General features: G+C 42.8%; 3 protein-coding genes across 3 annotated transcripts; 1 reads left to right on the top strand and 2 right to left on the bottom strand.

Moving 5' to 3' along the window:
* Positions 1-3,605: 3,605 nt before the first annotated feature.
* Positions 3,606-21,305, bottom strand: pex1 (peroxisomal biogenesis factor 1; the record flags this gene model as incomplete). The annotated part of the gene is made up of 24 exons (XM_080838123.1): positions 20,904-21,305; positions 20,633-20,776; positions 20,411-20,494; positions 20,099-20,213; positions 19,226-19,950; positions 19,004-19,123; positions 18,560-18,683; positions 17,945-18,051; positions 17,702-17,793; positions 17,357-17,489; positions 16,685-16,781; positions 16,421-16,591; positions 14,466-14,620; positions 14,123-14,327; positions 13,616-13,782; positions 12,957-13,091; positions 12,162-12,226; positions 11,765-11,907; positions 11,171-11,274; positions 10,780-10,956; positions 10,186-10,416; positions 4,696-4,890; positions 4,143-4,276; positions 3,606-3,690 (listed from the first exon to the last, which is right to left on the bottom strand). Exons 1-24 carry the CDS (start codon positions 21,009-21,011, stop codon positions 3,606-3,608), a joined length of 3,816 nt encoding a protein of 1,271 aa, XP_080694249.1. The 5' UTR covers positions 21,012-21,305.
* A 93-nt stretch (positions 21,306-21,398) lies between these two features.
* On the top strand, positions 21,399-23,854 carry rbm48 (RNA binding motif protein 48; the record flags this gene model as incomplete). Its single annotated transcript, XM_080836359.1, has 5 exons — positions 21,399-21,521; positions 21,672-21,862; positions 21,962-22,107; positions 22,198-22,739; positions 23,741-23,854. 5 exons carry the CDS (start codon positions 21,399-21,401, stop codon positions 23,801-23,803), a joined length of 1,065 nt encoding a protein of 354 aa, XP_080692485.1. The 3' UTR covers positions 23,804-23,854.
* A 106-nt stretch (positions 23,855-23,960) lies between these two features.
* On the bottom strand, positions 23,961-25,956 carry clxn (calaxin; the record flags this gene model as incomplete). Its single annotated transcript, XM_080836316.1, has 6 exons — positions 23,961-24,011; positions 24,104-24,208; positions 24,305-24,456; positions 24,552-24,656; positions 24,895-25,050; positions 25,881-25,956. 6 exons carry the CDS (start codon positions 25,954-25,956, stop codon positions 23,961-23,963), a joined length of 645 nt encoding a protein of 214 aa, XP_080692442.1.
* Between the last annotated feature and the right edge of the window lie 890 nt (positions 25,957-26,846).

Genomic DNA, 26,846 nt, shown 5'->3' with positions numbered 1-26,846 from the left:
CACAACTTTCATGTGTCTTGGCATGCTCTCCAACAGTCTTTCACATTGCCGTTGGGTGACTTTATGCTACTCCTGGCGCAAGAATTCAAGCAGCTCGGCTTCTTTTCATGGCTTGTGACCATCCATCTTCCTCTTGATCACATTTCAGAGTTTTTTTTATGGGATTCAGGTCTCGAAATTGGGCTGGCCATGACAGGGTCCTGATCTGGTGATACTCCATCCACACCTTTACTGGCCTGGCTGTGTGGCATGGAGCATTGCCCTGCTGGAAAAAACACTTCTCAGAGTTGGGGAACATTGTCAGAGCAAAAGGAAGCAAGTTTTTCTTCCGGGACAACGTTGTACTTTGCCTGGCTGAGGTTTGTAAAAGACCATAAGGATTGAACCAAAGCGGACTGGAGGGTCTCCTAGTTCGTCTTCTCTGATGAGTCCAATTTTCAGCTTTGCCCAACACATGGTCGTCTGATGGTTAGACGGAGACCTGGAGAGGCCTACAAGCCACAGAGTCTTGCACCTACTGTGAAATTGGACTCATCAGAGAAGACGAACTAGGAGACCCTCCAGTCGGCTTTGGTTCAATCCTTATGGTCTTTTACAAACCTCAGCCAGGCAAAGTACAACGTTGTCCCGGAAGAAAAACTTGCTTCCTTTTGCTCTGACAATGTTCCCCAACTCTGAGAAGTGTTTTTTCCAGCAGGGCAATGCTCCATGCCACACAGCCAGGCCAGTAAAGGTGTGGATGGAGTATCACCAGATCAGGACCCTGTCATGGGCAGCCCAATTTCGAGACCTGAATCCAATTAAAAAAACTCTGAAATGTGATCAAGAGGAAGATGGATGGTCACAAGCCATGAAAAGAAGCCGAGCTGCTTGAATTCTTGCGCCAGGAGTAGCATAAAGTCACCCAACGGCAATGTGAAAGACTGGTGGAGAGCATGCCAAGACACATGAAAGTTGTGATTTTAAATCAAGGTTATTCCACCAAATATTGATTTCTGAACTCTTCCTAAGTTAAAGCATTAGTATTGTGTAGTTTAAAAATGAATATGAGCTTGTTTTCTTTGCATTATTCGAGATCTGAAGACACTGCATCTTTTCTGCTATTTTGACCAATTGTCATTTTTCTGCAAATAAATGATCTAAATGACTATATTTTTATTTGAAATTTGGTAGGAATGTTGCCAGTAGGTTATAGAATAAAACTAAAATGTACATTTTACTTTAACACATACCAATAAATAGTAAAACCAGAGAAACTGATCATTTTGAAGTGGTCTCTTAATTTTTTCCGCGGCTGTATATATATATATATATATTCTTATTATTCTTGTTAGTCTAAAAATACACACAGATGGTGGGATTTGTTTTAGTCCCTGTTCAGCTCTTAGTATTTGTCATAGCAAACTGTCCCAGGCAGCACGGGCACTCTTGTGCCGTTTCATTTCTTTGTCAGCTCCACTCTACGATCATCTCTCCTGAGCGAGCACTGTTCTGTCACGACCAGTCCCAGCACGGAACGACTGTTTTTGTTAAAAGATCTGAAGACGTCCTCCGAATGAACCCACTGTTTTTTCCAGGGCTCAGAGCAGGTTATTTATCGAAGACATTTTATTATTTTGGTTGTATTTCTTCTTTTTAGTTGTGGCCGTTTGTTCTCCCTCTTTTCGGCTGGCTTCTGATGATTTATCACGCAGGCGTGTCACTGCCTCTGTGCATCTGTCTCCTTGTGACAGTGAAGACAACTAAAGTGCAATTTTTTCACCCCCACCCTCCCTCTCTCCACATCTCAGAAGTAAATTTGGCATCTTTGCTCCTTTTGTTTTTTCAGTCGGTTTGTGTTCTTCACAAAGCGGTGAGATGGGCTGAGGGTGGTCGACTGATCCGGGGAGACTGACAGCTGCGGTGTTCTCCACAAAGGCCAGTGGGATGGTGGGTGGTGAGTGGTGGAGGGGCTCTGAGGAGCCAGGAGGATGAGGTGCATGCTGAAGCCTTTGTGTGGGAATGGACCCTGTTGCTGCCGCTAGTCTTCTTGGGGGGGGGGAAGTCCTCATTTATTTGAAGTCCTCATTTTTCTGGTTTCGTGTTTTTTTTCCTGATATCTCTTTCTTCTGTCTGTTTCCTCACTCCTTTCATCCAGCACATCTTTGTTTCAAACTAAGGTACTTCTGGGGCCACATGTGAACAACACTTGCGGTGTGTGCAATTAAATATGAAATATGGTTTCAAAATTATATTATATTATCAATTATTATTTAAATATACTCCCATTCACACTCAAGGAAGAAAGAAAGAAAAAAACGAGTTCAACAGAAAATCAAGAATGGAGAAAGAGAGAGAGGGAGAGAAAGTATAACTCACTCCCTGGTTGACGTTGCAGGGCTACTGAATTGGCATGTTGGGAGTAATGGCTGCACATAAGCATCTAAGCAGGCAGGGCCTCTTGAATATGTATTTGGCTCGCTTCTTTCTCTCTCTGTTTCCTCTTCCTCCCTTCCAGTTCTCGTGTGGACCAGAATGCTCTTGTGGGTTCTACTGATCTATTTTTGCCATTCTTCAAACCACCCACTCTTCTTTTTCTGCACGTGCATCTGGCTCATGAGTGTGCAGTGGTGTATCTCCAAAACTGTTTGTGTGTGTGTGAGGGGAGGGGGGTGTGTGTGTGTGTGTGTGTGTGTGTGTGTGTGTGTGTGTGAGTGTGTCTGTTGTTTGAGTGTGTGTGTGTGTGTGTGTGTGTGTGTTGTGTGTGCCAACACACGCCTATGCACTGACACCCAGGACATGAACAAGAGCATTGGCTGAGACTCCAGGTAGCTCAGACCCCCCCACCCCCCATGTGACTGTGGTGTGTGTGGGCAGAGGAGCATCTTCCGATCACAGTGTGAAGTCAGGAGAAATAAGCCCCTGCAGCCTCTCTCTGCAACACTGCCAAGTCAGGAGGGAGTGGAGGAGAGAGGGAGAGAGAGACAGAGAAACTGGATAGGAACTACTTCAAAGCACTCAACCGTCCCTCACAGGCTAGTTCCCTCTTTCTCTATCTCTCTCTCTCTTCCTCTCTCTCTCTGTCTGTCCTTCCACACACCAGGGCTGATGGGGATTTCATGCTGACCAGGTCTAGCGCTCGAGTAGGCTTGAACTGCAGGCCACAGGCACAGCTGGCTTGTTCTGTGTTGAAGCCAAAAAGTCAAACTTTAAGTTTGTGTTGTTCAGTCCATTTGGTGAAGCTGGGGAGTACACTGTGATAATATCGCCCTCTCCTGGTGGGAGGAATGTTTTTTACCTGTAGTTTTATTATCTGGGCAAAGGTGCTTCACAAAAACTCCAAAACACAAAATGTCATTATGAAATATTTTAATTAATTCAAGTATCTAGTGTTTGAAAACACCACAATTAAATTGTTCACATTTTGACAAATCATTTTTGTCATTTTTTTATTGTTTACATTATATACAGTATTGGTAACACAATATTGTTACATTTTCTTTTATACACTGTTCATGTGCAAACACTGAAAAGAGTTACTGTTCGACAGTCATTACCTTCATTGTGTGTGTGTGTGTGTGTGTGTGTGTGTGTGTGTGTGTGTGTGTGTGTGTGTGTGTGTGACACTATGCCAGTGTCACTCTTTGGCCTGGTCTGAATGCAGCCAAATTCTGAGTCTTGGGCTCTCGAGATGCTCCAAAAGATTCATACCTGCAAAAAAAAAAAAAGTCAATACTTAGGCCTACTAATTCAAACTTCCACTTATACACACTCTCTCTTTCTCTCTCTCTCTCTCTCTCTCTCTCTCTCTCTCTCTCTCTCTCTCTCACACACACACACACACACACACACACACACACACACACACACACACACACACACACACACACACACACACACACACAAAATAGAATGGGTGGTACTATTCACATCTATCAACACAGCATCCCATTAAGAAAATCTGATCCAGACATTGATGAAACATTTTATATCATTGATAAATGTACTCTTCATTGACACCACTGTTGTTATTGATACATGTGTGTGTTTGTGTGTGTGTGTGTGTGTGTGTGTGTGTGTGTGTGTGTGTGTGTGTGTGTGTGTGTGTGTGTGTGTGTGTGTGTGTGTGTGAATGGCTCGTTGCAAGCACCAGTCCAACTTACATCTCAGTATATCTCCTCCACTCCTCCCTGTCGACAGAGGGCCGGGTGCTGGCCAGCGCTGCAGTCAGGTTGGCCTGGCAGAGCAGCAGGGTCATCTTACTGGGCCCGGCAGGCTGGACAATCACAGGGTCCTCCTGGAAGAGACAGAACCACAGGAGAGGTAAAACACACGTGATGGACGGCTGGTAACTGGTTGTGATGCATGACACATTGACCGTAGTCTCGTGCGAACTATTTACAGAGCACATATGAGAGACATATGAGAGAGTTATACTGCGTGGATTAAATACAATGATCTGGGATGGAGCACTGCTGAGGAAGAGTGTGAGAAGAGAAGAGTGTGTAGATTAGTTTCGTAGAGAAGATACAGGGGACAGTCCTATGGCAGTGAGTAGGTAGGATACTGCACTCTAGCGATGGCTTGTTAGTGAACTGCATGCACTGCTGTTTCTGCCGCTCTTCATCTAGAACTCTGGAAACTTGGAGTGTCTTACTGCTGTCCCTCCTGCATAAGTGTGGTCGGGGTTCATGCGTGTGTGTGTGTGGTACTGACGGCTGTCCTGCGGTAGTTGCTCTTGAGCGTGCTGATGTCGGCGTGCAGCTGCTCCGCCTGCCCTGGGCTCAGCTCCTGGAAGCCCTGCTGCAGGGAGGCCATGAAGGCCGGCATGGGGGACGAGCCTGCCTCCCTCACCAGCGCCCCCGTCAGGTCGTTGGTGGTGGAGTTGGGCCCTGAAGGGCCGAGGGAATTCTGGGGAAAACGGTGGGAGAAAAATGGTATTAGTGGACAGGAGAAAATGGAATTAAGGGTACGGAGTGCTGTATGGCATTGCAAGATCATGTCTTTGTCCTGTTTGGGTTCATTTGAAGGGTCTCAGTGTGAGTGGTACAGTGGTCTCAGTCCTGCAGCTGAATACATTTGTTTTAATAAAAGAAAATTAACTATAGGCTACAGGTTACCCCCATATATAAATAACATGGAGTCCTCCATGTCTGAATCCTCATTGTGTGATCCCTATCTGTGTTACCACAAATTTGGCCCTGCATCTGGTATCAAAACTGGCCCCAACGTCTGGAGTCATTAACTAAACAGGGTATTTAAGGAGAAGATAGCAAAAAGCACCCTGACATCCATGAGACTCCCTCTGAGCAGCCAGGTATGTTCATAACCTCTGAATGTTTGAAGTCTTTCCTTAGATATTTGTAAGTCTTATGATTATTAAGATAATGTTCATTTCAGATTATTCATTTTAGATTTGTTTGAATGTGTAACTGAATTAGCAACTTGCACCTGACACTGTCTCCTCTGCTGACATTATTAACAAGAGAAGTATTACTCGGATACAGTGTTTCTGCAACGCAGGACTAGGATTAGTGTCAAACCAAAAGGCAGCGATGGAACTTTTGAGGTGCCTGGCTAATCACCTGTGTTGTACATGCTGCTGCAGAACTGTTACATTGTATTATACGGCGGTGGATTGCCTTGCAGACTCTGCACTGAACTGAATGGTTATACTGAGCTTGCGCAGCTGCCTGGCACTCAGTCCCAGAACTGTTTTCCAGCTATTCCCCAGAACTAGTAACAGGTTTTGTCTGTGAAATACACCTAAATCTAGCAATATCCTGAGCGACACTGTTCCTTGAAGAAACAAGATAATAAAAAGTAAGAGAGGTATTCATCATAACAGATTGTAGGCATAGAGAAGAAATGACCCCAGGTCAGCCTACCTAACGGGTAATAATATTGCATTAAAAGAACAGGGCCTAAGGCTGGGTTCTTAAATTGAGTGGAGTCAAATTAATTAGGTTTACCAAGATATGGTCCTTAAATAAAGATAATGTTCCTATAAATTATATATTGTAATTTAGCAAAGCCCAGACAAACGAACATGCAGAAACCTTCTCCTACTCCCAGTTCAATCGTTGGAGTCAGATTAATTAGGTTTACCAATATATGGTCCTTATATAAAAACAATGGGGACTTATCGATAAAAGCATATGACACATGGGTGAAAGAGGCTGTTTTAGTATGAGACAACTTGATCAGCTAAAACGAAAGACTCAGAAAGCTCTGCTCAATGTCTTCAAAAACAAGCCGGACTCCGCCCCACCCATCAACCACAACCACCGACACCCCTGAGAGAAATTCCACCAGCATCTCCGACGCACACGAGAACAGGAACCAGATATGGAATAAGACAAATAAAGACCCCAACAACCCCAATTCTCGGCGGACTACAAAATGTGTTAGACCAACTTACAGCTGTGTCAGGAGGGGTGTGTGTCATGGAAGCAGACACATGCTGCCCATACATCCCTGAGAACGATGATGATGGTCACAAAATATGTAAGGGCATACAGGATTTAAACCAATTAGTTAAAAATCTCCAGGAGCGACATAATGTGAGTGATGACTGGTTGGCTGAACTCTCCCCAGCAGCAAAGGCATGGATAATAAGGTTACTGTGGTAATAGTATACCTGTTGCTGTGTGACTCCATGCGTTAGGGCAATGATAGACTCAATGGTAAAGAAAAAGTTTGGCCAGTACGTCAAAATGACTCATGAGGAGGACATTGATGACTGGCAACCCCCTGGGATACATGATGATGATTATGTGCAAGCTAAATGTCTGATGTAAAGATTAGAGTAAAACTTGGCTTGGCTTGCTAATATCTGGATGCCTTTGTTCATACAAACCAGCAGATGCTTTCCTGATAACAAAGACACAACGAAGGTAGAGTTTGAACCTAAAGGGATTACTTACTGGATGATAACCATCTGTTGCAATGAAAACATTTATGATATAGTGATAAAAAGCGGGGGAATGTATTAGAAAATATGCAAATTGCAAGTGTGTAAAGCATACCATGTGAAATATTAAGGAGAACTAGGGTGATTGTTTTTTCTTGTCCTTGATAATATAGTGTGCTGGAAGAGAGTGATACTCCCTGTTCTTCTTACCTCTGTAACCCTGTGAAATAGACACTGCCTGACTGTAAGAGAATACATCCGATTATCACAGGTTGCTTGCTGTTTACTCTGTGGGTTTCTGATCCTTATGCAGAAGTCCAGTAAACGTATTACTAATATCCAATTACAAGACTGATCACGCATTAGACTGGTATTTATCAGATTTCCACCACAGTCTGGAAAGTAGTCCCTTACAGCAGTGGTCCCCAACCACCGGGCCGCCACCACCACACAGAAAACATCTTTGGAGAGCTTCTTTGCAAAGGTGAAAAGGCCAACTAAGGAGCCAGAAGAGGAGCCTACGACCTCAAAAACAGAAAGCTTCTTTCAACAGACAATACCAGGAGTCATACTTAAAATACGGGTTTATCGCAACAGGTGATTCTCACGCACCAATAATCGCTCTGTTTAATATGTGGCGACCTATGAAGCCTTTAAAACTGCTTCGGCACATGGAGACCAAGCACTGAATCAGAGTTTTGGTGAGTTGTATTTTTCATGCACTTAACGTTCGTAATACAATGGTATTGGCAGCAAATTAACTCCACCTAACGTTAATGTTAGCTTTTGTGTATGAGCAGACCGGGCTTCATTCTATCAAATTTGCGCTTGCCTCACGGGTGCAATTGAATGATTCACATCAATATGAATGGATGACGTGTAAAATGACACCTTGAAGTCGGTCCGTGAAAAAAAATCCCTACATTAAACCGGTCCGTGGTGCAAAAAAGGTTGGGGACCCCTGCCTTACAGTATCCCAAATACCTCCTCAGATCACTTTGATACCTCAACATTTAACAGCACAAGAATAAAACTGTGCCCTCAGCAAATCCATGTTGTCATAAGATTAAGTACATAATTACAGTGGGGAAAATAAGTATTTGACCCCTGCCGATTTAGCAAGTTTGGCCCCTTGCAAAGAAATACATGATCTATAATTGTAATGGTAGGTCTATTTTAACAGTGAGAGACAGAATATCAACAAACACATCCAGAAAACTGCATTTTATAACAGTTAAGAATTGATTTGCAATTGATCGCCGGATATACGTATTTTATCCCCTACCAAACAGCAAGAATTCTGGCTCCCATAGACCAGTTATGTGCCCACGAGGCACACAGATTAGTCCTCATTAGGCCTAACAAAATACACCTGATCTCAACAGGTGACGTGTATAAAAGAAACCTGTCCAAAGAATCATACTTCACACCTTCAACCTCACCACCATGGGCAAGACCAAAGAGTTGTCCAAGGACGTCTGATATAAGATTGTAGACCTGCACAAGGCTGGAATGGGCTAAAAAAACATCAGCAAACAGCTTATGGAGGGGGAAGAATGCTGAATATGACCCCAAGAACACCATCCCCACCGTCAAGCATGGAGGTGGAAACATTATACTTTGGGGCTGTTTCTCTGGGTACAGGACGACTCCACCGCATCGAGGGGACTATAGATGGGGCTATGTACCGTGGAATCATAGGTTGAGATAAGGACTTGGAGAAGATCTGCAAAGAGGAGTGGACCAAAATCCCTCCTGATATGTGTGTAAACCTGGTGACCAACTCCAAAAAACGTCTGACGTCAGTGCTTGCCAGCAAGGGTTACTCCACCAAGTACTAAGTCATGTTTTGCCAAGGGGTCAAATACTTATCTCCCGCAATCAATTGCAAATCAGTTTTCTGGATGTTTTTGTTGATATTCTGTTTCTAACTGATAAAATACACCTACCATTACAATTATAGATCATGCATTTTTTTGCAAGGGGCCAAACTTGCTAAATCTGCAGGGTGTCAAATACTTATATTTTCCCCACTGTAATTACAGTGCATGAAATGCCCTGTATTGTTATTCCTAGGCTTCTTCTTCTTCTTCTTCTTCTTATTCTTGTTACCTTTTTCTGCGATTAATTCAGCCCGAACCGCTTAACGTCGAAACTTCATTCAAACTTTGTCGCGTAGGTCTTGTAAAGGACACTTATGCTATGTATTTTTCACTTTTCTAAACTTTATACTTTTTAAGATATTAAATAAAAACGAATCTAAATTTTCCCATTGACTTACATTGGGCCATTATGACATCATAATAGGGTCTTTAAACTGGCTTGCACCTGTGCTTCACTGACAGCTGCACCAAATCAAAGAAACCTCTTCTCTGTCCCTCTCAATTTAACTCTAACTAGGAACATTAAGACACCTTCCATTCTCTACTTTTTTTTCTCTCCATCTCTCCATCTTTCTCTCTATCCCTCTCAGTCTACTTTCTCTCACACTCAATCTCTCTTCTTCACTCCATTTTTATCTCCTTTTTTCAATATTTTCACTCTCTTTTTCTCTTCCACTCTTCTTTCCTTCTTCCACTCTTCTTTCCTTCTTTCACTTTTCTTTCCTTTCTTCACTCTCCTTTCTTCTTTCCTTCTTTCACTCTTCTTTCCTTTCTTCTTTCCTTCTTCAACTATTATTTCCTTCTTTCACTCTTCTTTCCTTTCTTCACTCTGGTTTCTTTTCTTCTTCCACTCTTCTTTCCTTTCTTCACTCTTCTCTCTTTTCTTCTTTCCTTCTTTCACTCTTCTTTCCTTCATCCTCTCTTCTCTCCTTTCTTCACTCTTCTTTCCTTTCTTCTTTCCTTCTCCCACTCTTCTTTCCTTTCTTATTTCCTTCTTTCACTCTTCTTTCTTTTCTTCTTCCTTTCCTAACTTTTGCATTTCATGCACTGGTATTTCCTTCAGGAAATGCATTTTCTAGTTATGTATTTGATCTTGTTGCAACATATATTTGCTGAAGGCACAGTTTTATTCTTATGCTGTTGATATTCTGTCTCTCACTGTTAAAATAGACCTACCATTACAATTATAGATCACGCATTTCTTTGGAAGTGGGTAAACTTGCGAAATCGGTAGGGGGTCAAATACTTATTTTCCCCACTCTAACTGTAGAAATATAGCCTACACACCAATAAAAACCACAGCAAAAAAAAGCCAATTCACATTTCTGAGTCATAAAGAGATACACGAAAGTACAAATGTAACCAGGAACAAATATGTAATACAAACAAATATAAGAGGCTGTAACTGACCAGGTCAGGGGGGGAGGGGTTGTCCAGCTCGGACTCGTAGGAACTGCCAAAGTAGAGTCTCCACATGTTGGGGTGGGGCACCTCGTGTGGCGTGTCACTGGAGTCGAGCTGCACTGCAGGCGGGTCCAGCCCACCGTCAGCCTCCCCGGCCGAGTCGTCCGACCCGCTGCTGTGGTTCAGGAAGATCATGGAGGAGAGGCTGCCGTCACTGTCTGAGCCAGAGCCCAGATCCTAGTGGGGAATGGAGGGGTGAGAAGAAAAGTGTGTCTGTCTGTCTCTCTGTCTGTCTGTCTGTCTGTCTGTCTGTCTGTCTGTCTGTCTGCCTGCCTGCCTGCCTGCCTGCCTGCCTGCCTGTCTGCCTGCCTGTCGGTGTGTGTGTGTGTGTGTGTGTGTGTGTGTGAGTGTGTGTGCATGTGTGCATGTGTGGCACACTTGCCCCAAAAAAGAAGTGACTGCCCACAGCTTTGTGTGTGTTTGTGTGTGTGTGGGTGAGTGTATGTGCGTGCGTGCGTGCGTGCGTGCGTGCGTGCGTGCGTGCGTGCGTGCGTGTGTTTGTATGTGTGCGTGTGTGTGTGGGGGGTGCTGGGGTCTCACATGCAGCAGGCTGGCCCCAGGGCTGGAGTGGATGGCCTCCAGCTGGGCGTTATACAGAAGAGCCTTCAGGTCGGCTCCCGTGAACGAGTCCGTCGCCGCCGCCAGCTCCTCCAGGTCCACATCCGGTCCCAGCGGAAACAACCGGGTCAGAACCCTGAGGATCTCCAAACGGGCCACCTGAAACCACCACCACCACACAGAATTTAGAGGTATGTCTTCAACGGTTAACTTTAAGCAAGCTTTGTGAAGATTTGCTAAATAAATACGGTCACATAAACCTTACACACTAGCTTCAGACACCAGAATACAACAGACGACCATAGCCCTCAACTAATTAGTGTGATTGACTGTATAAAATAAACATAACCTCACGTGCTTGGTGGACACTGACCTGGTCTGGCGGAGGGCAGTACAGGGACTTATCCAGGCGCCCTGGCCTCAGCAGGGCTGGGTCAATCAGGTCAGGACGGCTGGTGGCAGCCAACACATACACCCCTGCAGCCGTTACACAGACAGTCAGTGGCACACTCCAAAGATTTACATCTCAGATACTTTAGAATATGAAGATTTTGTGACCTCTCCTCTAAGTCCATTAACCCTTGACATTAAGAGCTTATAACAAACATAGCTGCAAGTATGTTCAAAATTCACTTTAGAGTATTCTTTATGACCAACCCGCTCTCACGTGTAATACTATGCTAGCTGGCATGTTAAGCCTGTGACATGCTGTGATCACAGAGGGCTTGGATTAAAAAGGCTTGGGGATTTACAGATTATTCTTTTGAAAGGACTCCTACCCATTCTAACTCCTAATTACAACTCACTCCTAACTATAATCCTTACACCTACGACAGTCAGCATTTTAAAAGTATAAATTTTTCCTGGGTCTGCACATGCACATGTGTGCAACCATATGTGTGCATTCCTGCGTATGTACACAAATGACAGGTATGAATGTAAACACATATGCATGAGTCATCCGTACCCTGCAGGCCCTCCACCCCGTCTAGCTGTGTGAGCAGCTGGTTGACCACGCGGTCAGTGACCCCCGTGCTGTCGTGACCTCTGCGGGGGGCCAGCGAGTCGAACTCATCGAAGAAGAGAATGCAGGGCTTTGCAGCCTGGGCTCTGAAACAGGACAAAGACATGGTCCAGCCATCCGTCATCAGTCATCATCACCTCTCATCCCTTACTCAGCCTCGGCTCTCATACATCACAGTCACAGCATCACATCACAGTCACAGCATCACATCACAGTCACAGACTCGACATCTATATCATACACTCGTCAAGAGAATAAATGTTTAAGGCCTCTTTCAGAGGACATCTTGGGACTTGCAGGTGAAAGATGGTGCTCTTGAGGCATAAAAAAGCAGACTGACCTTTGAAACACATCCCGGACGGACTGCTCACTTGCGCCAATGTACTTGCTGAGAAGTTCAGGGCCCTGTGCAAGAGAGAGACAGAAAGAGAGAGAGAGAGAGAGAGAGAGAGAGAGAGAGACAGACAGACAGACAGAAAGAGAGAGAGAGTTAGTTCATATAAAACACCATCAGTAGATTATAGCATTTTATGAGTGCGCCATTGAATAATCATAAACTCTCCCACCCAAACGCAATTACATTTCATTGATATTAACGGTGCCAGGTGGCAAATGAACCCATTCATCATGGCTCTAGGATTGGGCTTTATTGGTGTTTGCCTTCCCCCCGCAGTGCAGTAGATGAGAAAAATCCACAGGAAGAGTCTGTGAGCGATGAGGCCAGATGTGCTTTAGTATAAATGCTGATAAAGTTCATAACAGCCTTCTTTATGACTCCAGACACTAAGCAATACACTATGAGACTACAACACAGGTGTCTGCCTCCGCTGTCTGAAGCACTGTGGTGGAAAATGGGTCTAGCTTTACATTTTAAGATGAACTTATTGATCCAGTTATTGTCGACACTGAATGAAAATGTAATTTTGGTTAAAATGGTCAGTATTCCTCAGAATGTTTGTAACATGATTTAACATACAAGGTGGTTTGTTTCATTAGTTTTTTTAAATTGTCAGGCCCTGAAGAATTTAACAGCAAATTATCCAAAGAAGTCCACAATTTGTATTCAAACTGAACATTCAATGCATTAGTGTGAACCATCGGTTGGGAGGCTAGGCTCTGGAGCCCAGTGTGGTACCTTAATACTGATGAAGTTCATGCCGCTCTCTTTGGCCACGGCTCCAGCCAGGAGGGTCTTGCCCGTCCCCGGGGCTCCGTAGAGCAGCAGCCCGGTGCGCTGGCGGATCGGCAGCTTAGAGAACAGGATCGGGTACTGGAGAAAGAGAGAGGGGCGAGGAACTGCAGCAAGATTACATTGCATCACTATTCATCTCCTTACAGTGTTGGGAGAGCTTGGCTAAGACCTCGGGTGAGTTTAAATCCGGATATTGGACCCAGCAGTAAATGTACAGGGATATGTTTCTGTGATCGTTGAATGACAGAAAAATTACAGAATTTGCAGAGGAAATTCTCAAAAATTGCAATGATTATGACTAATCCTTGGTTTACTTCGACTATCCTTGGTTGCTTATCACTGTCCTTGGTGGATTACCACTAACCCTTGTTTGATTATCATCAATCCTTGGTGTCTGTGATTTGTACTGAACACAATACAATTCACAACAATTTACATACAATTTACAATCTCCTTTCACTGATACATAGTATTTATTTGTGTGATTCGATAGCTTGTCACAACAAACTGAAAAACACCTTTAGGTCCTTCCCAGATGTTGCTTTTCAAATATTACTAGATTATTATGCAATCTGTTCTGAAAAGTCCACAGATTTCCCTACCTTGGCTGGCAGTAGGATGGTGTCCATCAGCATTTGGCGAACCTGGTTCAGTCCTCCCACGCTCTCCATGCCAGCCACGCCAGGAGTCTGAAGCTGGGCACCCCACAGCGAGGGAGGCGTGAAGTCCCTTAGAGCGTGCACAAAGTCCTCCCAGGTCACACGCAAGTCTGTCAGGAAAGGAAACAGGACAATGAGAAGTAATATACGGGGCTGCAAACCTCAATTCACAACCTCAAAATCACTTAGGACTAAAGCACATGAGTTGCACTGTACACAGGAAAACAGACACCACTCTCTCGTCTTTCAGAACTTTAATTTCTGCATCTTTTCATATTTTGATACTGTGTCATTATTGTTCCTTTTGTAAAACCCAAAAATCTACTCTTCACAAAGAAGAACTGTCTAGAACTATTAGGTGTTACTCTAGTAGTGTGTAAAGTGTCTCTGAAAAAGTGAGGAACGCTAGATTAAATCCATCTAATTGTTTATTTGATGAGAACCCAGCACCTCCAGGCCTATCCAGAGCACCGCTGTAGCCCTTGTTGTTCACCACGCTGGCATGTACAGCCCTCTCCAGCAAGAGAGACAGGTCCCGAGGCAGATAACCCTCCGTCTGCTTGGCTACGGCCTCAAGGTCTAGCGGGTCGAGGCAGTCAGAAGACAAGCTGCTTTTCCTCAGCATGAGAGACCTCAGGATCTCCACCCTCTGGGCCTGGAAGCAAGGAGGTTTCATAGTAAGTGCACCCCAAGACACACTGGAATTTTACATTTCTTCATGACAACATAAAGGTCTTTGAAATGTAATTTCAACTAGCGTTGAATTATGGGAAATGTAGTCTTTGATGTTTACCTGATCTGGACTGTTGATGTGGGCAAAGCTCTGAAAGAAGTGGGAGCCCTGCACCTCTCTAAGGGATGAGTGTAAGGACTCCCGACTCTGGGCAGTGGCAACCAGGGCAACCAGACTGCCCCGCTCGATAACTTCATCTACAACATCTTTCAGACCTGAGCAAATAGCACACAGATGGACATCATCTCATTCAGGTCAGGGTGCATAACAGCACTGTGATCTGAATAACTTCATAGAACATGACAGTGTACAGTAAAGGTGTGTATGAATTAGTACTCGCAGTACAGACATACTACTCCTTAACATCCTGTCCATCTCCCAAAACATTTGAAACTGTACAGACTACGGTTCAGATAAGCAGTTGATTTCCCATACAAGGGGTCAGAATCTTCTTTTTAGCAAAAAAAAATGTATACAGTCATGGACAAAAATATTGGCACCCCTGCACTTCTGTCAGATAATGCACCACTACTCCCAGGAAATTGTTGCAATTATTAATGCTTTTGTATTCACATGTTTATCTATTTAGATTGCATTGGAAAAACACAAAAAATCTGTGAAATAAAGACAAATCTGACTTTATTCCACACAAAACTCCAAAAATGGACTGGACAAAATGATTGGCACCCTCAACTTAATAATGGGTAGAAAAATATCTGAAATCAATTGCTTCCTGTTACCATGAATGAGGTGTCTTTCACCTCTCTACTGGAATTTTGGACCACTCTTCTTTTGCCAACTGCTCCAGGTCTCTCACATTTGAAGGGTGCCTTCTCCCAACTACTGATTTGAGATCATGCCCCAATTGTGCCATGGGTTTAAGATCTGGACTCATCTCGGACACTTCAGAACTCTCCAGTGCTTCGTCTTAACCATTTCTGGGTGCTTTTTGAAGTGTGATATGGGTCATTGTCCTGCTGGAAGACCCATGTCCTCTGACGGAGACCCAGCTTTCTGACACTGGGCCCTACATTGCGCCCAAAAATGATTTGGTAGTGCTCAGATTTCCTGATGCCATGCACACAGTCAAGCAGCAAAGCAACCCCGAAACATCGGTCCAGCTCCACCATATTTGCCTGTAGGGACCATGCTCTTTTCTTTGAAGGCCTCATTTCGTTGTCTGTAAACTGCTTGATTTTGGCTTCCCCCTGGATCTCCTACCATAGCATCCCATTTCATTCAAAAGGCGACAGATAGTTTGAGCTGATACCATTGTACCCTTTGTCCGCAGGGTATCTTGAATTGATTTGGAAGTTGTTCTAGGTTTTTTATCCACCATTCAAACAATCTTTTGTTGCATTCTGTCATCAATTTTTCTCTTCCTTCAACATCCAGGGATGTTAGTGACAATGCCATGGGCTTTAAACTTCTTGTTGCCACTGCCCACAGTGGACACAGGAGCATTAAGATCTCTGGAGATAGACCTGTAGCCTTGAGATTGTCCATGCTTTTCTACAATTTTGGTTCTCAAATCCTCAGACAATTCTTTGCTCTTCTTTCTTTTCTCCATGCTCAGTGCGGTATACACAGACACACAACACAAAGGTTGAGTCAACTTTGCTCCATTTTAACTGGTTGCAAATCTGATTTCTATATTACCAGCATCTGTAGCTTGCCACAGGTAGGTTTAAATAAAGATTAAAGGAGCATTGAATGCTTGAAATACAATTATTTCTTACAATTTTGAAAGGGTGCCAATCATTTTGTCCAGTCCACTTTTGGAGATTTGTGTGGAATAATGTCAGATTTGACTTGTCTTCTTAACTGCTTTTTTGCGTTGTTCCAAACAATAGAAATCAACATGTGAATACCAAAGCATTTGTAATTGCGATTTTTTTTCTGGGAGACTTGGTACATTATCTGACAGAAGTGCAGGGGTGCCAATATTTTTGTCCATGACTCTATAATATAGAAAGTGTTCTGATTTATGAGTGTTGTGAGGAATGATGTCATACTTTGGGCAATGTGCAGGTGAAGCAAAGCCTCTGGACCTTGCTCGTGCTCTGGAGAGGAGGCAGCCGCAGTCACCTGGTCCAGATCATCCAGAAGGACCACTGAGGGCTGTCTCCACACTGCCTGCTCAAAAACCTCCTCCAGCCGTTGCCTAACAGTTTCAGCTCGCTTCCCTAAATATAGAGGTAAGTGTCCAAACATGTCATACACTGGATATTATCAAATAGGACTTTGGATATCACAGAAGAAAGGAATGATTGACTGACCTTTCAGCATCTTACAATCTACAACTTCAATATGGGCATCTAAGTCATCTATGGCCTTCCGGCAAAGTGCCTTGGATAGAGAGGACTTTCCACTTCCCTGCGGATATAAGAATAAAACATGCTTATTACAACTGATTTTGTTGAAGCTATTTGCAATAATTATCTTAACATCAATTTAATTTCACTATGGCATGCCACAAGGTAACAGGTGGGATTTCTTCACTTAATACAGGTTAATTCACATGTCCCTAAGTAGTCTGTGAGTACATAGTCTCATAGCAGTCACAACTATACATTGAAGTTGCCTGCTCTTCCATTCTGAACCTCCCCAATGATATCCCTATGCTGTAGTGCACCTTGTGCATGTTGAACCACTTCTCGTGGATTCCACAGTGGCCTTGACTGCTGGATCCTTAGACTGTAACAAAGTCATCTACAGGCTGGTCTTAACACATTTCAACTCCTACACCAAGCTGGTCATTGGTAACTCCAAAATTCCTTTTCCAAACAATACTACAGTACTTAGAAAACGTTGCACCCCAAGCCATTTCCTAATGGCCTTATTCATGATTCCCTCAAATTTCTCCACCACTGAAATACCAACTCCAAACGCAGTCAAAGGCCTCCTAAAACAAAGCCTTGACCTCTTGTGTCACACAGCTTAAAGGTTACCTTGGCTCCAGTGATGAGCAAGGCTCCACTCCGCAGCCCAATCCCAGTGGCCACCAGCACCTGGGACAGTGGTCGTCCCATCAGGCTGTGGGAGATGTGCTCAAAAGCTGAGGCGCTCATCTCAGCCACAGCCCTGTTTAAGAGAGGAGGAGACAACCACACAATGAGACCAGTGAGTGGGTTCAGCATTTATCATTATTCATTTACCAGACGGCACAGTAAAGGGAGAGGTTTCATGGGGTTTTATTTGTGATTGCTCATTTTACAGGGGTTAAATATCAACACTCAGCTAATTTCAGCCCCCTATACTATGGCTGTGGCCACGGTGGTGATATTCTTTCTTACCCAAGATGACTGAGGGAGGGGAAATCCTCATGAATTTGATCTGGATCTTTCACAGGATCAGAAGAGTCTGGACTCACTGGCTCTAGGACAACCTAGATGAGGTCATGAGTGTGTCAAATTTTGGTAATTACAAAAATAAACTATCATGTTAATTAAGTATCACTAAAATGAAACACCTTACCCCAAACCTCTGTAACCAATACAATTAAAACCTGTTACCATTACAGAGGAATACCATAGTACCTGTATGTCTTTCTTCTGGAGCAAACTTGTTGTTAACAGGAAAAGCTCATTTGTATGCTTCTCAGAAGGCTCCGGTTTTAACACAGTCAAGGCAAATTCTGACTTTCCTGAGGAAACAGAGAAATATTGTGTTGAAGATAGTGAGATAACATGGGCTTTCAATCTGCAAACTAAATGGCATCTAGCTCAGGAATGGATCTGGCCAGACCTGTACCTACACCACACAGTGGTGTGTATTTTTCATTACAAATTCCTTTAGCAAATACCAGCTAACTAAGTATTATGAATACAACTTAGGTATCAGGTCCTGTATATGTAAGACAAACCTGTAACATGACCACTGCTTGCCTTTATGTAAAATCATATGACAAATATGAGGTATGCTTAATGTCATTAGTACTTTGTGAGGTGGCCCCCACCTTCATTCCAACAATAAGATAGATAGATAGATAGATAGATAGATGGATGGATACTTTATTAATCCCGAGGGAAATTCAAGAATAAATTGTTGTCTGTATTTTAACTAAGTAAGTTTAGCCACATCGGTGGATCTAGTCCTCATCCAGGAAAAGTTGGGGCCACACTTGTTCCAGTCTGCTAGTCTGTAGGAGGTACCTTCTCCATTTGGCAAGAGGATGAAGCTGGAGCGACCGGTGAGACAGGCGAGTGGCTCATGGCTCTGGGAGTGCAGCCACTCCAGGAAGCCAGTCCCCACTTCCTCCTCGCCCTCAGTCTGTGGCTGGGGGTCATCCAGGGGAAACAGTGGATGAAAGGCAAATAGATGAAACAACATAGATGTATTCCTGTACAGCTGAATAGACCCGAGATGGGACAGAAAAACAGCAACTACAGTGGAATAGAGGGGTCAAGTTTCAATGAATTTACTTTTGTTGCATTTCAACATACTTTTCTTGTGATCCCAAACATTTCATGATCTTGGGAAAGTACCACAAACCATCACTGCCTTTCCATTTCAACATTGTGTGGTGATGTTACAGAAGTCTATAGCACTTTAGAGGAGATATGTACTGTATGTCTGTGCGATAGAGGACATATTACCATCGGCTGTACTGGCTGTAGCCTTACAGACAAGGCCACTCTTGGAGTTGAATTCATAGGCTTCAACCGAACAGTTGAATGGAGGTCTATTTTTAACCTGTTCCTAAGAGCCTTCGGAATCTGGAGTGAATAAAGAACACACAAGCACAGAATTGAGGCCCATCCATGCATCCCCACTGAACAATACCGTAAAGGCAATACATGACAGAGCTTGTGACTCACCCACAGCCTTCCACTGTGGAGCTCGCCCCTTTGAAAAGATGCTTGATCTTCCAAGTTTTCATGATGACACTTCACCCTGACCAGTACGGAGTCTGTCTCCTGATCCTCCGCATCAACAGAGGCTTTAGCGTCACTCTTCCTCTTCTCCATAGCCTGCTTGGCCTTCTCTCGTGCCTCCTTTGGAGAGGCTACCTTGGAGAGTTTGCCATATGTTATCTCAGGCTGTCTCCCACTGAGGTAGTGCACCTCGTTTTGGGCCAACGGCAGCATGTGGACCTCCCCATAAATGGCACCCAGGTGACTGGCAAAACGAGGAGGGGTTCTGCACACTCTCAACATAGAGTCTGTGAAGACGACGGGGATCGTGGGAACAGGTGGGGCATCTTTGGCTGGATCCAAGCTCCCTGTGAGCATGTACCTCAGCAGGCTTTTCAAATCAGGTATTCCACCCCACTGCTGCTGCTGCTGCAGCTGGTTAAGGTGGTTCTGGCTAACATCCAGCGGGTCACTAGGGGGCTCGTGAGACATGCTGCCCAATGAGGAGCTGGTGGAGCTGGTGGAGACGGCTTGATCAGAGGTTAGATGAGGTGTGTGGAGACTTTGGCTCGGGTTCAGATGTGCTGACCCCAAAGGGTTTCCTTGATCTCCACTCCTCATTTTGGGGGAGACGATCAACTCTGTGAACTGCTCCAGTCGACCATAAGGCACATTCGGTGATAAGGAGGCTGCAAGATAGAGAAAAAAAAAACAAATAATAAGTCTTCAAGCATATCTCCAAGCACAAATTCTTGAAGCACTTATATGATGTGCATTATTTAAACGCATGTCTTACTGCATATACAGTATATGGTAGCCATTATTAAAATTACAAACCAATTTTAATGTATATGGATGTTCGCTGGTCCACCCACACAGGAAAAATACCATCCTCGTACACAACTCGGATCTGATCAAGCAGCTGGTTTTCCAGGGCCATACTGTGAAGCTCCTAAAAGACAGAGGTCATTCAGACACAGGGACAGTACTAATGCTTGAAAATATATACAAAACACAATTTAAGCTTTGAAAAAGTTTGTTATTAAGAAAATTATAAAAACATTCAGTACAGCTTTATTTTATTTTCCAGCTCATTATTATGATTTCTGAGGCTCATGAACAGCTGGCACACTGAAACGGCATACACACCAGGATTTCCCAGTCATCCGAGGACAGTGGCTCCACAAACACCTGATGCACAGATTGTACATTTTGACAGGGTCGCAGAAAACCCTAGGAGAGCAACATACCACTGAGTTAACAAATGGTGGACGAATATATGAGCGTAACATGCTCAGCGTCAGGAGGCTATTATTTTGCAGAGAAACAAATGTGCGGGTTAAACCGTTTTGTTGTCAGTTCCAACGTTACCTGCTCTCCCTCCTTCAGTCCAAGTTTCTGCGCCAGTTGACGACTAAACTCGACATGATTCTCTTGAGATGGAGTGTGTCTGCCCCTTGTCCAGCTAAAGAAGACGGGGGGACTGCCATCCCAGGACAGCTCGAGGATCTGATTCTGCATTCAGTAATAAGAAAATAGTTACATGTGAACTTGTGTGTAACGTCGGCTACTTTGTAAGCAGTGCAAGTGGAAGGTCTCAATAGCTTAATAAACATGACAACTTGTTGTTAATAGCAGTTACCTCATGCAATGATAGTTTTGTGATCAAGTTCGGTGGCAAGTGCAGGAAACAGTTTTTTGCGTTGTTGAATGCAAGTGTGACGGGTTGAATCCCATGACTGCCCAACATTACTTCGTTTGATGCTGAAGATGCACTATGGTTTCCATAAATGCCTAAAATAAGTTATGTGCATTTGTTAGCTGATGTTGCCAGTTAGCCAAATAGTAATAGCATGGTCTGAAGAATGACAGTTTAAAGTCCAAGTCAGTCGTAATCAATCGCACATGCTCTTTGTTTCGGCAATATTATTGTAACGTTTTTTCTCTCAAACATTTTTCTCTTGGCGTGTCCATTGCTTTGGTATTCGTATTACACACAAAGCATAGTATACAACAAAAAGGTTCGTTGACACTGGTATGAGCATTGCAACTGGATCGGAAGAGGAAAATCGTACATATCTCGTTCGATTAGTTCAGACTACTTCCTGTCTATGGGTATTGTTGTTGTTGAGAAAACATGGCGACCTCCATGAAGGTTTCAGTTTGGGACACTCCGAAAGTGTATAAACACCATGAACAGCGACCTGTTTGTCACACACGACCAAAGTACAGAGATGGAAGGAGACCTAAGGCTGTCAAGGTGAGCATACTATGTCATCAGAGTCTACATTAGTCAAACGACGGTTAGAAAATCCAGTTACAGGCTAGGCTAAACATCTTGTATTGGCTAGGTTCTAATCTAGGGATTAAAATGTTCCGTTTTTTAATAAACTTCCGTGTCTTCATCTAGGTTTACACTATCAATCTTGAATCCCGTTACTTGCTGGTGCAAGGGGTGCAAGCGATTGGAGTAATGACAGAGTTGGTGCAGCTCCTCGCGCTGTATGGAGCTATAGAAGAATACCGTGTGCTTGACGAATATCCTGCCGAAGAGTTCACTGAAGTGTACCTTTTCAAATTTCAAAAGCTGACAAGTGCGAGGTGGGTTGTCCCTGTGAAATTTGTACAATCTTACTGTACAACCCTCAGTCGTTTATTAATATCTATCTTGTAATCATATCAACTGTGTTATTCTTTCAGGGCAGCAAAACGAAACACGGACGAGAAGAGCTTTTATGGAGGCTTGTTACACGTCTGTTACGCTCCTGAGTATGAGACTGTGGAGGACACCAGGCAGAAATTACAGGATAGAAGGAGATACGTGAACAGAGTGGCCCAAAGCAAAGGTATGACAGCCAATTTGCAAAGCAACCTTTAAAGTTAATAGAAATTAGGTTTTAACCGGGACAGTAACGCATCCTATTCTTTATTTGCAGAAAAGGCATACGTGCCAAAAAATGAGGAAAGAACATCAAGAACAACACGTCCATGGGATACATGTGAAGAGCCTATACCAGAGAATGTTCCAAAGGGGAAGAGTTCAACATACACAGACAATTACCAGGGCTTTCCTTTGCTACCTTTGCCTCCTCAAGAGAAGCTGTTTTGCCAACCTTCATATTCTGGTCAGTTACAGCAGGGAAGAACATTACCCGCTGAGGACAAGATGGGCTCTTTGCACCACTACGTCGATCCCACCAAAGACCCTAAGCTCCAAACAGCTATGATTCAAAGAGACAGTGAAAAGAATAGCAGGGTGACCAGGGACACATCTTCACATGCACGATTTGTACCAAGACCTGCTCTCTTAGACAGTAGAAAACGTAAAGCAGAGGAGACGATCAGTCAGACATCAAGGGGTAACAGTGATGAAGGTGGATGTCTAATTGGACCACAGTTACCTGAAAAGCCAAAGACGGATTTAGAAGATGCTTCATTAAATATCACAGCTAACATAATAAGGAGCACAATGGCAAAGGTATGAGTACTCATTACAGTATGATGTTGTCTTGACAAAACATGATAGACATTATGCTTAAAATGTGTGAATAATCAGGTATTGGCTATTGAACCAGATGAGTTAAAGTAAAACTGTTGCTTGTTTGAACAACAAAACAGAATTGCACAATGTGCTATTTCACCATGTTTGAGTGAACGTAGTTATTATATGTAAGTCATTTGAGAATGTAGTTATTATACAGCTGCAAGGCAGCCTTTGGATTCCTATTTTCAAATGCTGCATTGAAGAAGTATGCCATGTCTACTTCTGGATTATTATGTTGGCAAATTTCATTGGTGCGGCCCACAAGCTGTTTTTACAACCAGTGAATCCCAGTTTGCAAATGGTGGACCAATTATTAGGCAGTGTAGTATGTAGCTAACCTAAAAGGTTCTAGCCAACAGAGCAGTGACAATGGCTGTTTCCCAAAGTCAAGAAAGGATCCTTGATGACTGCATTTCAAGGATGCTATGTCATCGAATCTCGCCGAAGGACTGTTCCGATGTGAAGGATCCTTTAAAATCTACCAAGGATCTAGTCCTTCATTCAGAGAATTTTCAAAAAGGAAGTTGGAGTGCCCTCTGCATTCTTAAAGTACCCACAATCCTATGCACACTTCCCGGGCTTTTTTAGTAGCATGGAATTTGTCTTGCCTAGAGTATTGCCTAGCCTCTAAAGGACCTGACTTGGAAGGACTCGAAAGGACCTGTCTAACCAAGGAAGCATGCTTGACTTTGAAAAACACCCAATTACTCAATGTTGCCTTGCTATCAAAAATAAGTTGGTCAAACAAGGTAAACATTTACTTGTTTTTTCCAAGTTCTGGTGAGGTAGCCACTCCAGTATTGGTGGAGGTGGATTAAATGCATTAAATCCATTTTGTTCTTGTAATTGTTTTTCCCACATCTGGTGAAGTAGCCACTTCAGGAATGGTGGAGGTGGATAAAATGCATTAAAATCCATTTTGTCTCTTTTTTTAGATTGCCTCAGTTCCAGAACCAAAGCCCCCAGTGGCCACTGCTAAACCAAGGCGAAGAATTTAACAATTTCATTCCTTTGTATTTCTGTTAGAATCTAGCTCATCTTAATGTTATAGTAAAATAAATGCGTTGAAAAATACATTACTTTATTTATGTGTTTATATAGTTGATATGACTTTCAGTACCCAAAAAAAATCCATTTCAAATGAAAAATGGTTTGTCAGCATTCAAGTGGTTCCTGGAATGCATGTTGCTCAAATGCCTGTATACTCTGTGAAAGAGAGAAAGACAGAGGTGATTTATAATAGTTTCACTGTATCAACTGCTAAAAAAATGAAAACATCAGTCTGTCAAAAAGGTTACCTTTGCATCGGGGAGACATGTTCCAAAAGCTTCTAGGAGTAGGTTTTCTTCTCTCACTGCCTTCTCGAAGTCTGCATAGGAAAGCCTGCCATCATGGTCATGGTCCTGTAGGGAGAAGTTTCGCTTTTAGTGAAAAATGTTCTGCCACAGAAAGACTTCTGTTTTAAACTGGACATTTAGGTTAGTATGCATTTTACTTGCCATTTTCTTCAAAGTGATCTCTACTAGGTCCTTAATTCCTTCATCAGGGTCCTCCTCTGTCGGTTGTCTTATTAAGCTGTTTTTCAGCATGTGGAACATCTCCTCTCTTGAAATGTATCCATCCCCATTAAGATCATAAACATCAAAGCAGTCTAGGAGTTAAATAGAAAATACGCAGTGTAAGAAAACAAGTATGCAGTTAAATGCTGGTTTTATGCGTTCAAACATGTCTGCCATTCTATATTACATTTTATTTTTTCATCCAGCGTGCCACGTAGAAAGACAGACAATCCCTCAATCCACTCCTTGACAGCCACGTAACTGTCATTGTCCTTGTCAAATGCGCGAAAGACTGGATGATAAAAAGAGAAGAATTACTTATACTGAACAATGCATACAGGATTATTCAAAGTCAAGCACAAACCTATGCAAATGCATTTAAACTATCATAAAGATAGGACAGAGAGTTTGCATCTGCTGGTCATTTACTAATATTTCACAAATAATTGCAGTTGATTTTAAATAAGATAGTATCTAACCTTGACTACCGGATTAGATTTTGGTGTTCATTCTTTCATTGTGAAATGTACCTCTATCCATGATCATATCATCAGTCATGCCAAATGTTTTGTGGAGTATATTCCTGAATTTGCCTCGATCCAATCCATTTCCTACCCGCCTGTCTGTTTGGTCTCCAAGCAGGCCATTAAAGAGGCGGATCAGGCATTCTGCCTCTGTCTTGTTAACTGCAAAAAGAAAGGCAAGTCATAACAATTTAGCCATGGTCATAGTTGACTCATTGAAAACATCCTGTTTGTATCAAATCTCACAAATTATCTTTGAATTATTTGTCATAAATATCATAAATCTAAGTAAATTGAGAAGGCATCATTCAGGTTTCCAACAACCTGCCATCCATCTGCCCAGGTAAAGTCTGAGATTAATCCTGAGTAGATGGTATAGAATTAAAAATATAGTCATCAGGTATTGTTTCCAGAAATTGAAGAAGAAAAAAAGAATCCCAGATTCTCTCAACGGATGACGACACTCTCTAATCCAGAGATGTAGCCTATCTATCCACGCCAATCTTTTGCAATGTGCTGAATCTGTAGATGCCTTTACAAAAATATGAATCTTACATTTAACAATGTCAATACACTTGAAGAAGCAATCAATACTACTTAAATAAGTGCAAAGATAAGAATACCTTTGATTGAAGTAAACTACGTTTTTTGTCAAAAATAAATAAATACATTGGTATGCCTATTAGCTAATATTCACGTAAATAGTCCGTAATCGACTTTACATGATGGAACCTATTTATCTGGGATTCAACCTAGATATTGTTGGCAAAGACGTGAAGGTATTTAACAGCATAAGATAGATGATGACGTTGTACTTTTTGCTAATAACATCTTTGTTTTCACAGAACATTTTGTTCATTTTCCATACGTTTAAAAGAACAAAGTGTGGCTGAAGATACGGTGATCAAAATGCAGCTAGGCTAACGTTATGCGATACGTTACATGGTAAAGGCAAACGCTGTATAAAGCTTACTGGAAAAGAACATACTTACAGTGTTTCACCTGTTTGGAAAGGGTTTCAGCTAGATTCTGAATCAATTTTCTGTTCATGGCTGACATTTCTGACATTGTAGCAAGCAGGTTTTGTTCAACTTTTAGAAAGGACTTTTACAAACTAATGTTGCGTCTAGGACTGTATATACACGTTGCTATAGTAACAGATCAATGCAGTCCAGGGGAAGTAGTCGACCACCGATGAGCCACAGCCATGTAGAGGAAAGAAGACCTTTCTCGAGTTAATCACTAAACAGTAAAGAGAGTCAGTAAACAGTTACATTCTTAAATATTATAAAATGTTAACAGTTATTAGTCCACTGCCTGATGCCGGTAGCCCGATGTGTTCTGCACATGTTCAAAAGTTGTCCCATGTGAAGAATTTAACTTCTTAACTTTTATGACACTGCTCAATCCATTCCATGCATTTTTATTCAGGTAGCCTAACCTGCAATTGCATTTCCTCATTTGTTGAGAAACCATTGGTAGTAATCATGAGATTCTTCAAAATGAGTCTCTCTATCATTTAACTGTGGAAGTTCTAATAATGCTTTCGGGAAACTGCTTTTCTACCTCTCTGGCTTAAATGTTAATGCATGGGCAAACAAAATACAATCCTCACAAGGGCCTTGTGTTACCATACACCTTTTATTTCTGTACTGATGGCCACATAGTCAATAAAGCTAGAGCAGTCGCGCTACCTTTCTGTGGTTATATGTTTACTAATCTCGGCCACGCCATACAATTAGGCCTACACAAATGTTGAACAACCTATGTAGGCTACATTATACATTGTGATTCAGAGTGTGAATGCACACGCATTTGCAGAACAGATTGGGCAGTGAAGTGTTTTTCAGTTCATAATTATAGTCATATTTTACCTCATGTCTAAGCTGATGGTCTCTGTCCCCCACTACTGACCGCGAAAACATCACTCGTTTGGCCAATCAGGTCGTTAGGCAATC

This window comes from Sprattus sprattus (genome assembly GCF_963457725.1).
Source record: "Sprattus sprattus genome assembly, chromosome: 4".
Classification (NCBI taxonomy): Eukaryota; Metazoa; Chordata; class Actinopteri; order Clupeiformes; family Clupeidae; genus Sprattus; species Sprattus sprattus.
The sequence above is the reverse complement of the archived record's forward strand: the minus strand, read 5'-3'. Positions and strand labels throughout refer to the sequence as shown.